Here is an 18,772-nt window from a genome sequence, read left to right as displayed (position 1 = left end):
TACTGTCCCAAAGACTTTCTATGTTTTATTTTAATTGTTTCATCAAGATATCCAACTTGCACCACCTGATGACCTTGACTGTTATGTATTTATTTATTAGTTATTTCAAGACAGGGTTTCTCTGTGTAGTCCTGGCTGTCCTGGAACTCACTTTGTAGACCAAGCAGGCCTGAACTTAGAAATCCCCCTGCCTCTTCCTCACAAGTACTGGGATTAAAGGTGTGTGCCACCATTGCTCGCCTGACCTTGACTCTTAATCCTACTTCGATCCACAACCATGAGTAAATCATGTCCTTATAATAATTTGTTTATAACCTTAAAGCCCTTATCTTATCCAGGTTTGCTGTGTTCAGCACAATTCAGTGTCCCCTGGCATTATCCACCAGGCCTACCTTTTTACACATACTGTATATCATCTCCAGATACTTGGTATCAGAGAGAAGAGTGTCTGTATCAACTGTTACATAGTTATGTAGAAGAGGCATCATGTCTACAGTAGAAGAAAAAAGAAAAGAATCATTTGTGTGTATCCTTTTGTGTATCCTCAACTCTTAACACAAGAGTCTCTTATAGCCATAGCTAATCAAACTGATTTATACCAAAGATGACTCTGAACTCCTAATACACTTGTTTCCAAATGCTGGTATGTATATATATAGGCACCATCACACCAGGCTCATACATTTTTATGAGAAAATATTTTCATCTTTTTTCTTCATGTGGCAAATATGACAATGTAATATCTTTACCTTTTATACTGAACAAAAACAATATATACATGTATACTTATTTATATAAATAACTCTGGAATATATGTTTGTATTTAAAAAGCAAACAGAACCAAAAATCCCAACACAACAAGTAATATACATTCCATCCTTGGCCATCAATTGTTAACCATTATCTAAACAATGTAGCAGTTAAAGCAGGAGAGTGCACACTGTTCAAATTATATATAAGCCTTGAGTAGTGACAATGGGGGCAGAGGAGAAGTTAACACTATCACACTGATTACCTGTAAAGTAATCAAAGCCATCTTGCTGAAATACCTCAAACACAAGGGGAAGTAACTGCCACATCTGAGGAGACACTTGTTGACATGTCAGACTATGTGCCAAAGAAAAGATCTCCTCATAGAATTCTAGAAGAGAAAAGCCATGTTGTGATTAGGGGCTTACTCAGAGTAAGTAATATAAAACAGTAAAATCAGAGGTGTAATAAATACCTAAGACATGCTGTTGTAGAACGGTCCCAATGACTTGTAAGCAGATTCCCTCAAGCTGCTGGGTTATCTAAAAGAAGAACCAGCAAGAAGTCCTAACTAATGTCACATTTTTGTTAAATAAACAAACAAAAAGCCCCCCACTGATTCTGTTCTGAAACATCACACATAAAATTCTGAACAAATATAACCCTGACATTTAATGGCACATCATCATAAGAAAAAAACAAGAAACCACTCATTTACAAAAATAGCATAGTGGAAAGATAGTATGACAAATACTCTTAAGATAGCATATTATGTCTTTTGAGTATGTGCAACACACAAGCTCACCCCAAAGAAATTAATGAAGTTTACACAACAGTTTTTAGACAACTAGAAGCGCATATACTGAGTCCAATTATTGACTTGACACCAAATTCACTACAGTGGAAGCACGGTTAAAATTAGTTCTAGCCAAGCACTGTTACAAGGCCAGGTTGTGAGGCTATAAGGAGTACATAAAACAAGTACTGGTCTTACATAGACATAAATCAAAGAAGACAAATCAATAGCTTTATAAACCTCATGAGTTTTTTAACTTTTACATTCTTGTTTAGTTTTTACCTCTTTGTGATCTTCAACCACACTCAGAAGTGTATCAATTGTGTTCAGAATTCCCATAGCAGTAACTGCTTTGTCATCACTTCCTTCCTCATCTGGCCCAGTCTGGATTACTTGGTTAAATGTCATTGCCTAGAATCATGAGAATGCAATGTATTCAATGTTTTGTTCTGGGGTTTAGAGAAACACATGCCCACATGCAGTGCACAGAATAGGAATCTACTCTGTATATCCCATGTAGGCTGGCCTCAAACACACTGCTAAGGATTTTCGTTGACATGATGCCCAGGAGAGAGCACAACCACCATCTCTCTATGGTTTAACCAGACTGAGGTGCTAGAGCCAATCGGTACTGTCTGGCATCTGATGGATCTATACTATATGTGGGGATTATATACTGAGACTATGAGGCAAGGTATAGTATATGCCTATCATTATGTTATCTTTAATATAATCAGTACCAAAGGACCAAATTATCCGCCCAAAAGATTCATTGCTAGCATCCAAAGACTCACAGAAAGAAGTCTTAACATTTTTAAGCCAAGCTTTAATTTTCAGTCATTTCTAATATTTGATTATGCCCAAATACCAAGTTCCTGACTTGTATTTTTATAAATTTCTACTTAATGACTGTTTTACTTTCAAGAATCTGTGGAACACTTGCATGCCTGGTGCCTGCTGACATAAACCAGAAGAGGGCGTCAGATGATCTAGAACTGGGGCTGCACACAATTCTCAGCCTCCATGGAAGGGCTGGGAGTCAAACCCAGGTTCTCTAGGGGAACACACATTAAGCTTTTGCTGGAGCTATTCTTAGTATTCAGGAAACCCATAGATACTGAACCTACAAGCCTGTCCTGTGATACAGGAGACATCCAGCTCAGGCAAATTATTTACACCTTTTCTACTTCACAATGTCTCTCGATAAAATATAGAACCATGTGAGAAATAAACTAGTTAAATATTAGTCAAGTGGTTTATACTACATGGTACACAGTAAGTTGCAAGGAATATTTGCTTTGAGGGAAGGCAAGTCACTTGTGACATACTATAGGGATCAAACAGAAAACTAAGTCAACATCTAGCCAATAATAACAGGTTCAAACAACATACCAGATGTTGTGTCATTTCTACAGCAATAGGAGTAACTTCTTCACTATATTCACAGATCATTTTCTGAATTACATTTGTAAGATCATCATTTTCTGTTTCTCTTATAATATGAAGAAGAGCCTGCATGACAGGTCTGATAAATGGAGTGATGTACTCTTTAGCTGTAATACAAAGGGGGAGCATTATCAAACAGCTATTACGTTGGGTATAGAAACAACAAAAACCAAGGTGTTTTCACAGAGTCTATTAAGCTAGTTTCTACAATTCCATTTAACAGTTGTGTGTAAAGGTGTCTGTGACATACCTTTTTCTTGATTGCTGATCAACACCTGTAGTGCAATGGCAGCTTCCACTTTCACAGGCATTTCTCGATCATCAATCAGACATCTTCTTGTCAGCTCTAAAGCTGTTTGGAGATTTTGATCACTTTTGAACTTCACTTCACAAAAATAGTGAAGAACCCAGCAAGCCTTAAAAAAGAGGACGGAAGTAAGGATGTGTGCATGTGTGCGCGCGTGTGTGTGTGTGTGTGTGTGTGTGTGTGTGTGTGTATCTGAAGACATTACAATAGACTTCCCCAACTAAGCTCTTTCAAAATTTTTGTGTCTGGGAATTTGGAGGCTGGCCAGTGGGAGATGTGTTAAAAAAACACAACACTAGGCCAGTACTATGATCCCAACTTATTCTTTGGCTGCATTCGTTTGTGTGGATAGCAAGATCTGAATGCAAAACGCAGACAGATACTGCTACCAGACATAGATGAAAACTATGCACACAGGACTCAGTATAGCAGCCAGACAAAGACTTACAGAAAAAAGTCTTAATATGTTTAAGCCAAGTTTTAACTTTCAGTCATTTCTTACAAGACATAAAAATATTTCAATACTTTAACTTACCCTTGCTCTCATGTAACCTAGCTCACTGCTGAAGAGAGGAAATACATGATTTTGCAACATGTATTCCATTTGATCTTTGTAGATCTTTTTCTGTGAATATAAAAAAGTTGATGCATTTTCAAACATAATATTAAAATACACATGACAATGTTAGAAGGGACTAATCGTGACACAAAATGAAACTCATCCCTTAAATCTCATGTTATCCAACACATGCATTTTGATCTGAGACTGGCATGGAACTGATGGTTTTACTGCCTGCTTCGCAAGGATGAATCACACCTCTGATCCTCCTCATAGTTCCAGCAATTATACATTTTAGAATTCTCTAATAAGAAAGCAAACATCCCATGTTTCTAAAGAAACTGGTCTATGTATTTGAGACTGAAACAACAGTTTAATTAGGAAAATGGATTTAGTAAAAGCATTAAGCTTGAGTTTGACCATCAGCATCTAAAACGCACAGTGGGTGATGCTTATGATCCCAGTGCATGGGAGGTGGTGCTCATGTCCAGGAATCATTAAGACTTGCCCACACTCCCAGGAAATACAATTTAATTCAAATCCCAAAGAAATTAATAATAGCACATTTCGGTGTCCATGTGATCAACCATGAAAAACAAACAACTCAAGAGAGAGATGTTACATAAGAAAAATGGCTCTAGTCATAAAAACACTTTGTAGGAGAATAAGGTGGCTCACATGTGTAAGCCTTGTACCTTGTTCAAAGATTATTAAACCTGATGCTAACTTAAGATGGCAAAATTAAAAAGGAAACACTGGGAACAATAGTGTATAACTGGAAAGTCTAGTTCAGATATAAAAGTATCACAAGTTAGAAGCTAGATAGAAAAAAACACATCAAACCAAAATAACTAAAAAGTAACCACAGAACCATGCAGAGGAATTAAAGCTGTTTTTCAGCGGTCTAAATTGTGGGGAATAATTTAGTCTCCTAGATACATGCAAAATGAAATTATACATTCCTACATAAACCTCAAAAGGAATGCTCAAAACTTTTAATTACGTTTTATTACATTTCTCTCTCCTCTCTCTCCTACCACCAGAAGCCCAGGATTAACTCAGTTCCATAAGGTTTGTTGGTTCATTAGCCAGTTGTATACTTCTAATAGACAGACTGCAAAGTATACATATTATACTAAACAAACAAAAAACAAAAGAGCAAGCAACTAATTTAGGGACTGCCAAGATGGCTCAGCAGCTAAAACCATTTACTGCCCTTCCAGATAACCTGTGTTCAGATCTGATAACCCACACCAGCCGTTTGCAAAGCCTGTACCTCAAGATACAGTATTCTCTGGTTTCTTCAGGTAGGCACTGCACATATGGGCTACACTTAACACACATGGAAATCTATATTAATATATGATTAAATGTAAACATAATATAGAGTTATACATTTACAATGTATGATTAAATATATAAAATGTAAATATAATATAAAATTAAATATATCAATAAGTATATAATTTTTTCTCTCACTCATATACAAATACCTTTAGAAGTATTTCAGCTAAAGAGCCAATCATATGCAAGGCTCCATCTTTTTTCCGAGGATCAGCATTGGGTTCAGTAAGAATTTGGTAACAAAATCCCATAGTCTTTTGCAGTACCTGAAAAGAAATAAAGAATAGGTAGGTTATAGAATAACCTACAGAAAACCCCTCTCACCCTAAACATTTAAAAACAGTTAACCTGCAGATATTTAAAATGATAAAGCGAGTGTTATCGACTTAGTAACTTACCTCTTTCCTTTTGCTACAGGCTGTAAACAAAAGTGTTTGAGCAGCAGTAGTAGGAGAAATGAAATCTTCAAACACATCTAGAAAACAAATATAAAATGAAAATTTAGAGAAACCAATTTTGCTTTTTTCCCCCTGACAAGGTTGAACTTCTCCTCCTCCTGCCTTTAACTCTCAATTATAAGGATTGTAGATGTCTACATTAGCAAACAGTGCCTGGTTTACTAATTCTCTTTGCAAAACATTTCTGAAATCTGCAATTTATATTCTGTAAAAAAATCAATGCCCTTGAATCAGATATGATGGTGCATGCCTGTAATTCCAGTATTCAAGAGGCTGAAGTAGCAAGTTTATTAGGCCATTTCTTAAAAAAAAAAAAAAAAACCCACACCAACCACGTTTAATGGGATTAGAGTGTACTCTACAGTAGAAAGATTGGGTGGCATGCACAATGTCAATGTATCTGATCCCCACCACTGGGAAATAAGGCATATAAATACTTCAAATCTTCCCTAGTATAAGAAAAATAATCTAGGCATACATCTAAAATTTCATCATTTTCAAGGTTAACTTGAGAGAGCCTTGGTTACTTAATGAGACCAAATCTTTAAAAACAAAACAAAAATTTTTTAATTTTGTAAATTGTTGGGGCTTTTTGTTTTTTTCCTGAGTCAGGTTTTGAACATTACCCTTTTAATGCTGAACTTCAAATGATCTTACCATTTGAGCCAGGACCCACCACACCCAGGTTCCATGTCTTTCCTTTAAAAATTAAATGTTCATCCACCAACTTTACTAATGTTCTTAAAAAACACTATTATAAAAAACTTTCACATTATAGTTATAACAGGCAAGATCCAAACAGAAGACATTAGTGATATAAATTTTTAAATTTTATGTAGCTTTCCATGTGAAAAACAATATGCATTTTCAGGTCCCAATCCATACAACCTGACCTGATACTCAAAATTATAATGTCATATGAGAGAAAACATCCAGCTACCACACCTAATAAGATGATGACATGCTTGCTTTAAAAAATAAATGAATAAATAAAAGTGCAGTAATGAATGAATAGGCCTCAAAGAATGTACAAGACTTTATAATTTATAAAGTTGAAGAAGGTAGCCTTTCCATAATCTTAAATCTAAACATGGAAAACTTTAAACATTTTCTTTCAAAAAAAAATATTTTTATTAGCCAGGCAGTGGTGGTACAATAATAACAGCCCTTGGAATCCAGAGGCAGGCAGATTTCTTTAAGTTCCAGGCCAACCTGGTCAACAAAGTGAGGGCCAGGATAGACAGGGCTGTTAGAAAAACCCTTGGGTAGGTCAGAATCAAAAACCAAAACAAACAAAACCTACCCATTTATTCTATTCACTTCTTTCTGTGTGTGAAGACGAGAGGTACAAACCATAGCAGTACGATATGGTAGTGGCCAGAGTCTCTCGTTCTCCTATGTGTGTCTTACTACTCAGCTGAAGCAATCCTTAGACTTATTTCTTTATGTAGCTTAAAAAAGCTTGCATTTTCCTTCTTAGTTTTAAGACTGGAGGCCTATACCACCATAACTAACCAGACAGGATGGTAAATTTTCTTACCGAACTTCATGCGTATATATTCATAAGGATCTTCTTGCCAGAGCTCCTCATCAGCATCTGTATAGCACATCAATGGAAAAATAACATCTTGGATAATGCCCTGCAATTTAAAAGTTAAGAAAGTAGCAGCCTTCAGCTTTCAAATTTAATCTGCCAAACTGCTTTAAGTAGCAAAATATACAAAATTTAACAGCAATCTCCAGTAACTTATTTAAAGCATTTTCAGCCAAACATCTAAACTGTGTTTCCAATCCTATCAATTATGTACCAAGACATACTTGTACACAGGTAAGGGTTATCTATGCTGAAAGCATGTACTACAAACTGTACACAAAGCAGCACAGCCCTATGTTCAACCTCTACTGCTCAAGACATGTAAAAAATGAATAGCAAATTCTAGAACTGTTTAAGCAGGTAAGAGACCAAAATCACAGTTAGGACAATCCCATGGGAACAATGTGAGGACACGGTCTTCTGCAAGGGCCAGCCACATGACTAAAATATTAACTAGGATCTAAGGATCAGAGCTTAAATAGTAGCTTCAAGACTGAATTTTAGACTAAATTTAAACTAACTTAGCTAGATGGATATTCATAAAATACCTTTCAATGCTACAAAGGTTTCTCGTTTTTTTTCATTGCACTATCCAAAAATACCAAATACAAGCAACTATAAAACTCAACAATTTTCCAACCTTTATGGCAATTAATTTATTTCTATTACAACTAAACCACACCAAACAAGAAACATTTCAGAGAGAAAATTATTACTTGTATATGGGGCTTCAGGTTCTTCCACGTAAGTGCATGGGAAACTCCTTGATTAATATAATTTAATGTCTGCTGTAAAACTCGAGGCGCCATATATTGTTTTTCCTTGTACTGATATAACACTTTCAATAAAACCTTTGGAAAAAAAAAACAAGAATTTGAATCTAAAAGAAAATTCAGATAAAATTTAACACTATTAAGGAGTGAAACACATACCTAGGTCGCATCACAAAACAAAAATCACATTCCTTTACAAAGACACTTAAAATCTTTTGTGAAGAAATACATTTGTTTCTAAGGCATTCAAAATAATAAATGGCATGGTGAAATGGCTCTACTCGGATAGCACTATGCTTGATTTCCTCTTACAAAAGACTTACTAGACTTGTCACTATCTAGCCTTACTCAATCATTCTAGTTCCATGCAGTATTTTAGAATGCTGAATTTCAAACTGGAGACCCTTTTAGAAACTCCGCTAGATAGATAAAAGCTATTGTAAAAAATTAATGACAAGACATTGTCTTTTCCTTATTTTACTTACTTGGGGGTTCTACTATGTATTATTATCTGGCCTGGATATTACAAAATTACATAGAGATAAGGAGTGAGTCAACATGTATCATATACACACATATACATACATTTACAAGTAAATATAACCCCTTAAAAAGGGGCAATCCTGGAGATGAGACTTGGTCTTAGACATGGCTGCATTCTTTTAATCCTATCCCTTGGGAAGCAAAATCATGTTGGTTCTGAGTCTGAAGCCAGCCTGATCTACCGACTGAGTTCCGGGACACACATATACTCTTTCTTGATGCATATCAAACCCATCCACACATCAAATAAACAACCAAAGAATTAAACTGGAGAGAGCACAGTCATTAAGGGCAATGCTACTTCCCTTAGGCCTGGTTTGATTCCCAGTACTCACGTGTTGGCACACAATTTGTAACATTTTCTTCTAGTCTGTAAGGCAGTGGTTCTCAAATCTTCGTATTTGAGTGACCCTCTAAATCAGTTACTCATGTTGTTATGACCCCCAGCCACAAAATTATTATTGCTATTTCATGATTGTAATTTTGCTCTTATAAACCAAAGGTGCCTGACGTGCTCAAGTGGTGTACGTACATACATGCATAACACCTATGAACATAAAACTTTTAAATCAAAAACTTCAAAGTGTCAGGTCTATACTTAAACAATGTTAGACTCACTTGCTGGACACCAACAGCAAAGGCCTTCAGAAAGACTTCAGCAAACTCATTATACTCCTTAGAAACATTCCCAGGGCTTCCATATCTATATGAACAAGAATGTGGCCATTATTTCCTTATAATGCTTTATATTTATATTCATAATAGCAAAAGCAGCAAAAATAAATTTAAGTTACTATGCATGAACAGGAGCATACCTTTCAAAAAGTCTTGCTAAAATATGTAAGGCCCACTTCTTACATTTCCACCAGGGTAACTCAGGTCTATCATCTTCTTCAACTTGAAGTGTTTCCTTTAAAGAGACATTTATTTAATAATATTGAGAAACTACACTGTAGGAAGAATTGCACCAGGTAAGGATAAGCTATCATAAAAGCAAAGAACCTAAGCATTTAAATAAAGTATAAATAAGAACAAAATCATTAAAAGAATGACATTTTGAATTAACAAAAAATATAGAACTTAAGCCTTGAGCTGGAGATGGCTCAGAGGCTAAGAGCACTGACTGCTCTTCAAGAGGTCATGAGTTCAAATCCCATCAACCACATGGTGACTTACAACCATCTGTAATGAAATCTGATGCCCTCTTCTGGTGTGTCTGAAGCAAGTTACAGTGTACTTATAATAAATAAATCTTAAAATAATAAACAAATAAATAGATAGATAAATACTGAAGCCAATATATCTTAAAATAATAATATATTCCAGGACAGCCAGGGCTATACAGAGAAAACCCTGTCTCAAAAACAAACAAACAAAAAATATATTATACTAAGCTAGTATTCTACAAAGTAGAAAAATTAGTTTTGTATGCTTCTTCAATCACTTAATTTTTAAAAAAAATAAATGTGTTTACATTTGTCCTTAGGAAACTGAGTTTGATCCCTAGCACTTGGAAAAAACAAAAAGAAAATGAAAAGAATGTGATCTCATCCATCCCAATTAAAAAAAAAAAAAAAATCACGGACATAAGTCCATACCATTTTCTGTATGTTTAAAATAAAACTAAAAATGTTCTTATTTATAATGTTTAAATCACAGAGTCCTTAGTAACCTTATTCCCTACCTGCTAGAGAAAGTAAGATTAGTAGAAATTTCATGGCAACTGTAAATAATTACCATATAAGTGTAAAAAGCATACTTGGATAGCTCTTATGTACTGCACACCAAGCTGCATACATAAAAAGTTAAGTTGTCTGGCATAGGAGTTACATATAAGAATAGGAGAGACAGTGTTTAAGAGCAATTATTAAGAGGTTAAGTGAATAAGCGCATAATGACTACTACTGGTATATAATGTTCTCCAAGGCATCAGGCATGTATGTGGAACACATGCAAACGTAATACCCATACATATAAAATAAAAGTAATATTTAAAGATAGTAAGAATTACAGCAATAGCTTGGGTTTGTTTGAAGTTAGACCACCACAAAGGTGGTAAACAAGAAAACTGAATTGTTCCTCTGTTCATGGCCATCTGACAGATTATTAAGTTACAATCTAACAGTAGATTTAAAATGGAAATAAAGCAAGAGAATTAGCATGAAATAAAGCAATTATTTCCCTGAAATAATTCTTTGAACACATGCAAAAACAAAAGAACAAAGTGGTGGGAATCCGACAGACAGACACTTAGGAACTTACATTAGGTACATCCCTATTCACAACTGTCTTCAAAATTTCTACCCATTCAGTTAGATTCTGTTGGTTTATCAGCTCCAGGGGTAGTGTATACTAATGAAAAAACAAGAATTAGTATTATTAAAGTTCCAAGGAAATCCCATCCTTTTATTTTACAATACCTACCAAAGGTAATTAATTCACTCAATCCCCATTTCCAATTAACACGCTGTTCACTAATTTCCTTAGTGAACAAGGGCAATTACCAGGGACAGTCTTACCTTGCTTACCTTATACTAGCATCACATCTTACTTCTACCTTGAAGGAGTTATTTAAAAGACTTCTTGTGAGCTTTTAATCAACCTAAAGAGATCCCTAGATTAAGATCCTACAATCTGCGTACTTCCCCTTTCCTCTGGTTTACAATGTTTTCTAATGGATACACTTACTCATCCATTCATTAGCAGTGTAGGTAAGGATCAAACCTTGGCCAACCTCGGGCCTTGGTTCTCTTAGACAAATACTCTTATTACTATTTTTCCCAGCCTTGTTCTCTTTTTATAGAGGAATTGCTTAATAAGTTGTAATGGATCTTTACAGAGCATCTGAAAATATAAATCATCTAATTTAGGATTTCTGTTAATTTTGAAATAGGGTCTCATGATATAGCTCGTACTGGTGCCCAGAAACTTAGTAGGTATACAAGGAAGAAAGGCCCAAACAGTGAGAAGCCTTCTGCCACTCAATATGCTAGGATAACAGGTATGTATGTATCATCAGACCTGATCATGCAATTGAGGATTAGGGGGGACTCACATAAAGTGTACTATACCTTGGTATTATGACTGCCAAGTATGTCTATTTGCCTGTCTCTGCCTCAGGCACCATGTGCGTGTTTATTCAGAGAGCATAAAGGATATATCTGATTTCAAAGAAATGCAAAGTACACTACTCCCAGGAGACTACCTAACTGTTAGATGGACTCTTTACTAGACAGATATATCCACAGTCCCGGTTACTCCAGAGGCTAAAGAAGGGACATCAAGACTAGCCTGGCATACACAGCAAAACCACCATTTTGAAAATAGAAAGGTTAGTCATACTGGACAGCTAGGAGACTAACTGCCAATTTTTAACATCAAATTTATTAGAATTGCTTATCTGTGGGAAGCATGCTTTAGATTTGCACTACTGACAACTTATCCTTTCCCAGGAGACAGTTCGGTATGTAACATGGGCTGATCTCATGTGCACTCCTGAATGGTGGTATTCAAGCATATTCAGGTTTTTATGTTTTTTCCTGAGACAGGGTCTTTTGCTATGCAATCCACCCAAAACTATAATACACCATGCAGCACAGGTTAGCTTCAAACTCATGATTCTCAGGCTGGAGAAATGGCTCAGCAGTTAAGAGCTTTCTGACCTTCCAGAGGTGCTGAGTTCAATTCCTAGCAACCACATGGTGGCTCACAACCATTAGTAATGAGATCTGATGTCCTATTCTGGATTGTTTGAAGGCAGCCACAGTGTACTCATATAAGTAAAACATAAAATAACTAAATCTTAAACAAACAAAACAAGACAAACAAAAAAACCCCTTTCCTATCTCAACACCTATAAGCAGAATCAGAGGCACATGCTACCGAATCCAAGTTAGACTGTGAAATGTAATCACTAACGCAAATGCAACAAATTTTCCTTTAATGTGCAACTGAAAAGCAGTCTTTACATGTGTATGCAATGCACACTCCTTACAGGTAAATACAAGCCTCAGGACACAGTTATAAAAGAGGACTAAAGCATTTCAGGTCATCCTGGGCTATGTGAGAAGCCACTTCAGAGAATAAAAATTAGGGTGGAAGGAGAAATGTCCCTTGCTTTGAAAAGTACTGGAGCGCTGGGCGTGCATCCCAGCACTTGGGAGGCACAAGCCAGCCTGGTCTACAAAGTGAGCTCCAGGACAGCCAGGGTTATACAGAGAAACCCTGTCTCAAAAAACAAAAACAAAAACAACAAAAAAGAAAGAAAAGTACTGGAGCTAGGTTAGTGGTGGCACATGCCTTTAATTCTAGCACCTACAAGGCAGAAATAGGGGGAGCCTGGCCTACAGAGTAAATTCCAGGACAGCCCAGGTTACACAGAGAAATAGTGTCTAAAAAACAAAACAAAAAAGTACCTGAACAAGAGCATAGAAGATCTTGAATATCTGCTTTTGAATGAGGACAGACTGGTCGGATTGGTCAGAAAGCAGCTGGATAAAGCGATCCTTCAGAACTGGCAGAAAGTGCTGCATGGCTGCCACTAACGGACTTCGCTCTTCTGGTTTCTTGTACCTATGGGTAGGAATGCAAACTAATTCTGTAAGAATGTATACACACAATATATATACTTCCATAACTGGTACACACACAAACACACAAACACCTGTCTGCTTTCAAAAGGCCTAGCAATACTCTCTAACCAAACTGGGTACAGTGTTGTGGAAAAACCATGCCCAGCATCTGAAAGATATTTTGAAAGGTGCTCATTACCAGCATATACATACTGAAACTGACATGGTACAAAGACACCTAGCTGGCACAACTCCTGTTTGTGGAATACTCCATATTCAGGGTGGGATATTATGGAGAAAGATTGTCTTTAAAGGTTGGGTTCCTGGGTTGAATGTGACAGTGCATACCTTGAAGGGCAGCACTGGAGACAGAGGCAAGCAAATATCCCAGTTCTGTCTAGGACAGTTGTGGCTACAAAGTGAGATGCTCCCAACTCCCCCCACAAAAAACTGTCTGTTTGGTTTTTCAAGACAGGGTTTCTCGGTGGGCGTGGTGATGCGTGCCTTTAATCCCAGCGGAGGCAGAGGCAGGCGGATTTCTGAGTTCCAGGCCAGGACAGCCAGGGCTATGCAGAGAAACCCTGTCTCAAAAAACAAAACAAAACAAAGAAAGGGGTTTCTCTGTGTAGCCTTGGCCATCCCAGAACTCACTTTCTAGAATGTGCTGGATTGTCCTAGAATTCAGATCCCTCTGCCTCTGCCTCCTAACTGCTGGGATTATAGCCATGTGTGACCACACCTGACAGAGACCCGACCTTATATTTTAATAAAAATATAACAGTCCAAGTCAACTTGGGTGACATTAGTATCAGATTTCATTTATTTTACAGAGTTTAATGATAAACAAAGTAACCTGTCCAAAAAAAAAAAAATACTAGGAAAACTCAAGAGATAGTTTAGTCCATAAAATTCTTGCTTTGCAAGCACAAGGACCTGGGTTCATCTTGTTTAAAACCCAGAGCCTGGCAGTGGTGGTGCACGCCTTTAATCCCAGCACTCGGGAGGCAGAGGCAGGTGGATTTCTGAGTTCGAGGCCAGCCTGGTCTACAGAGTGAGTTTCAGGACAGCCAGGGCTACACAGAGAAACCCTGTCTCGAAAAAAAAAAAACAAAAACAAACAAATAAAACCCAGGTGCAAAGCTAGAGATGGCTCAGTGGTTATGAGCACTTACTGCTCCTGCCAAAGACCAAGGTTCAATCCTTGACACCCACTTGGTGACTCACAACTCCAGTTCCTGGGGATCTTATGTCTTCTTACCTCTGTAGGCTCCTGCACATGTGTTGCACATAAATACACCAGGCAGGCAAATACACATAAAAATAAAAAAATAATAAAATCCAGGTACAAACCATGCCTATAACACTATAAACGGCAAGGCCACAAGATAGCTCAGCAGATAGGGGTGCTGTGATATCCTGAGTGCAATCTCTGAAGGACACATGGTTGAGAGAGAACGTCTAGACAGTATATGATCTACATATGCATACTGCGCTGTGCACATGCTAAGAAAAAAGTTATAAAAACAAACAAAAAAAGGCTTCTGGCTGGTGACATGGCTCAGCAGGTAAAAATGTGTACTGTTTTCACAGAAGGTAAGAATTTGATTCACAGCACGCCAGCCTATAACTCTAGCCCCAGAGGATCTAAAAATCGCTGGCTTCCAAAAGTACCCAGACACATAATTAATAATAAATGGAGAAAGAAAGAAAGAAAGAAAGAAAGAAAGAAAGAAAGAAAGAAAGAAGGAAAGAAAGAAAGAAAGAAAGAAAGAAAGAAAGAAAGAAAGAAAGAAGGAAGGAAAGAGAGAAAAGAAGGAAGGAAGGAAGGAAGGAAGGAAGGAAGAATGCAGACACCAGATGTCATTCTGTGGCCTCTACACAAAGAAGCTAAATATAGAGAAGAAACAACCAGTCATGATAAAGGAACGTGGTTATTTTAAATATTTTAATAGGGCACGAAATTATACCCATCATGCATTATTAAATGATTATCATGGGCTCAGCAATTAAGAACATCTGCTGCACAGGCCTAAAGTTCCATTCCTAAAACCCACTGTGGAAGGAAGGACAAACTACTGAAAGTTGTCCTGACATCCACATGCATTCCACAATTCACACATGCTCCCCAACGTACATATATACAACACACACCCTTTTAAAAAGATTATCATATGCCAAGTCAATAAAGTTATAAGGTATAAAAGAAATTTATGTGATGAGGGCTGGCAACCCAGCTTGGCTATCTTGCAAAGAGGCAGATCTAGATTTGAATCCCGGCAGATGTGATCCTGCACCTGTGGGTCAAATACCTCACACTGAGGTACTCAAATACACTCCTGACACCACCACTGAAAGACAGAGACCCATGTGAACTCTCCAGTGGGACTACATAAACTACAGACAAATCCCTACTAACAGTACAGGTAAATGAAAACTGTATTATGTAACCCTTCCCTCTTTGCAGCCCAGTTGGTCATCTACAGTAACTGAAAACTTACAAGGGAGACTTTTTCTTTTACCTCACTAATTACACTGAATATATATAAAAAGATTATGGCAGGCAAAGGAAAGAAGATTTCTGACAAGATGAATAAAAACAAAAAGCTTACTATCACAAGTCTCCAGTCCTACACCAAACTGATGAGCCATTGATTCAATGGGAATTGATTTAGTGGGACTCCATTAATTCAAAAAATTTTTGCCTTTTTTTTTTTTTTTTTGGAGACCATTTTTTTTCTGTGTAGTCCAAGCTGTACCAAGCTGTACCAAGTTCAGTCTGCTTGCCTCTGTCTCCAAGTACTGGGACCACATCTGAATTAATTTTTCTTATGAAAAAGCTAGTGGTTTTTCATTATCGACCATTCCTACCTTGCAAATCAAAACAATCAACCCAGCTGATAAAGTGTTTGTCCAACATAAAGGCCCAACTTTGATGCTCAACAGCACAGAAAAAAACTAAGTGTGGGGCTGGTGAGATGGCTCAGTGGGTAAGAGCACCCGACTGCTCTTCCGAAGGTCCAGAGTTCAAATCCCAGCAACCACATGGTGGCTCACAACCATCTGTAACAAGATCTGATGCCCTCTTCTGGAGTTTCTGAAGACAACTACAGTGTACTTACATATAATAAATAAATAAATCTAAAAACAAAAAAAAAAAAACAAAAACTAAGTGTGTATCCAGAACATGAGCGTTTAGAGGTAAGGGGACCCAAAAGTCAAAGCCATCCTCAATTATCTGGGAAATTCAAGGCCACCTCTGTCCCAATATCTGAAACCAAAACTATGACCTTAACATCTCACCAGGGATTACCTGAACTCCTAACATTTCATGAGGCTGGCTGTACCCCTAAAATCTATCCAGGGACTCCACGTCCCATTAGGTATTCCTGTACTAGCTCACGATCATGGCTTTCCAGCTCTTTTCTCCTTTGTTCTTTATTATTCAGTAAGATGTGATACGACCCCCTCATCAAATGTTCCCTTTGATCACCTATAAACATATATGACCCTAAGTAAAGGCCATCAAAGTCCAATTTCCTCATGAATTTTCTTAGAATTCCCATAGATTCATTGTAAATACCTCGTGCTCTATAAACACTAAGAGACAATACTCTGCAATTCCTATACTGTAGTAGCCTCCTGTATAACACCTTAAAAAATTCCTCATGTTCTTTCCTGCTAAGGTTATATAAGAGATTCAAATCTTCTTAATGACATTGCCAACTTGTTATTCTCTCTGGCTTTAGTCACTCACTTACCATAACAGAACTACAACTGGCACTCTGTTAGAAGTTGGATCGACAGCTGGACCATTCCTTAGCAGGAAGATGGGTAGCTGGTGGGGACACAAGAAAACACCAGTACCAAGGGTGTAAATGGTGTGTGTTTTCATGCCTACTCAGAACAACAGTTCTTTGAAAAGGGATTCCAAAAAAGTGTAGTTCCAGAACTAGAGGACTTGTGGTGGCATCTATCTAGTTCTTAGGAATAGAGGTCAGGTCATCGATACTGTAATTCTTCCTTATAACTTTTCCACCCCATACCTTCTTATGCCTACAAATTTTGAGCACATGTTTGAATCAAAGATCCTTCACCATCTGGCCTACTACTCTTTAAAAAAAACACAAACCATTTTCCTTTTAACTTATGTGTATCAGTGTTTTACCTGCATGTTGTATGTTCTGCACACTACCTGCATACCTGCTGCTGCCAAAAAAAGAAGAGGACTTTTGATTTCCTCAGACTGGAGCTATAGATGGTTGTGAGCCACCATGAGGCTGCTGGGAATCAAACCCAGAGCTAGGATAACTCTAAAATCTTTCATTTAAATAGAATTTATATGAACTACATACAATTCATTCAAAGACAGAAGATTAAGTAGGTTAACATGAATTTCTCAGAATACATCAAAAGCTATACATGATGGCACACATTTATAATCTTAGCTGTTGGCAGGGTAGAAGCAGGAACTTACAGAAGCATGAATCAGGAAGGAACTCACAGAAAAAGTGCTCAATATACTCCAATCATCTTCAAACAAGCGCACGCATACTCACAAATCTAAAAGCTGTTACCAGTACCTAATTTTACAGGCAATCTTTGAATAAGAGACAATCATCTTAACAAAACACTAAGGACAGTGTGGGCAGAGTTTCTTAGTGGTGTTGAGAGAAAAAAAAATGTCAGGATTAGAATAAGTATGCTGAGCCTGTGTGAGGGCTCAACAGGTGGATGTCCTTGCCAGAAGTCTGAACTTTAGACACCTGCATGGTACAGGTATAGGGAGATGTTCCTAGCTTGTCTTCTAGCCTCTGTATGTACAATGGACCACTTGAACACATATATGCACACACAAAATTAGTGTGATTAGTAAGAAATATTCAGAATAAAAATCCTACTCCACCAGGCAGTGGTGGTGCACACCTTTAAACCCAGCACTTGGGAGGCAGAGACAGGCAGATATCTGAGTTTGAGGCCAGCCTGGTCTACAGAGTGAGTTCCAGGACAGCCAGGGCTACACAGAGAAACCCTATCTCAAAAAGAAAAGGAAAAAAAACAAAACAAAACAAAACAAAAAAAAACCTACTTCAATATTAAACTGACGTCATTTAGTTATACCAAAAGCAATTTATATTCCCACAACTCAAAAATTTAACTGGAATTAGGAAGGACACTTACTCATAATTTTTCACAAGCTGATAAAGGCAAAGAAGGATTCCCAGCCAACAAGCACTGTTATCAGACTGAAGATAAAAGCCAATCTTGTCCACAATGGCAGTCCAGCGGCTTGGATAGTCATGTTTGATGATATGATGGATGCACGTAGTAAGCTGTACCCTGAAAGTCAAAGCCCCACAGTAAGGAAAAGGAATCTTAACCTAGACAACTCTCATCTAAGTCAAACAAAGGAAAATGGGTTGTTTCCACAAAATCTAATTTCAAATAATCCTTCAGGAAACTGGATACACATAAAATACAGATAATTCAATACAATTCACTCCGCAACAAACTACCTCTTCAGACCAATTTAAAAGAAACCCAATAGTCTTCCAAGCCTGACTGCACAGACATGTAATCTCAGCAAGCTGGTGTTAGAGACCTTGTATTTGATGCCTGTCTGAGGTATACAAG

The 18,772-nt window shown here is 37.3% G+C and overlaps 1 protein-coding gene and 1 non-coding gene across 3 annotated transcripts in view; both read right to left on the bottom strand.

Moving 5' to 3' along the window:
* The window catches only part of Ipo7 (importin 7), a 38,295-nt gene that overhangs the window by 6,524 nt on the left and 12,999 nt on the right, over nucleotides 1-18,772 (bottom strand). For both annotated transcript variants that reach the window (NM_181517.5, NM_001362172.2), the window contains exons 4-19: nucleotides 18,320-18,478; nucleotides 12,986-13,142; nucleotides 10,833-10,922; nucleotides 9,386-9,480; nucleotides 9,189-9,273; nucleotides 7,971-8,105; nucleotides 7,201-7,300; nucleotides 5,601-5,677; nucleotides 5,352-5,468; nucleotides 3,835-3,924; nucleotides 3,243-3,408; nucleotides 2,939-3,099; nucleotides 1,829-1,957; nucleotides 1,226-1,292; nucleotides 1,016-1,141; nucleotides 393-490 (exon numbers count right to left, since the gene is read on the bottom strand). In NM_181517.5, coding sequence (NP_852658.2) covers nucleotides 393-490; nucleotides 1,016-1,141; nucleotides 1,226-1,292; nucleotides 1,829-1,957; nucleotides 2,939-3,099; nucleotides 3,243-3,408; nucleotides 3,835-3,924; nucleotides 5,352-5,468; nucleotides 5,601-5,677; nucleotides 7,201-7,300; nucleotides 7,971-8,105; nucleotides 9,189-9,273; nucleotides 9,386-9,480; nucleotides 10,833-10,922; nucleotides 12,986-13,142; nucleotides 18,320-18,478 — 1,852 coding nt within the window. The remainder of the gene's footprint in view (nucleotides 1-392; nucleotides 491-1,015; nucleotides 1,142-1,225; nucleotides 1,293-1,828; nucleotides 1,958-2,938; nucleotides 3,100-3,242; nucleotides 3,409-3,834; nucleotides 3,925-5,351; nucleotides 5,469-5,600; nucleotides 5,678-7,200; nucleotides 7,301-7,970; nucleotides 8,106-9,188; nucleotides 9,274-9,385; nucleotides 9,481-10,832; nucleotides 10,923-12,985; nucleotides 13,143-18,319; nucleotides 18,479-18,772) is intronic.
* Nucleotides 3,539-3,722, bottom strand: Snora23 (small nucleolar RNA, H/ACA box 23). The gene has a single exon (NR_033336.2). It is a non-coding gene; the product is annotated as a small nucleolar RNA, H/ACA box 23 (small nucleolar RNA).

Source organism: Mus musculus, chromosome 7 (genome assembly GCF_000001635.26).
Source record: "Mus musculus strain C57BL/6J chromosome 7, GRCm38.p6 C57BL/6J".
NCBI classification, from domain to species: Eukaryota; Metazoa; Chordata; class Mammalia; order Rodentia; family Muridae; genus Mus; species Mus musculus.
Note: the sequence above shows the minus strand (reverse complement) of the source record. Positions and strands in the feature narration are given on the sequence as shown.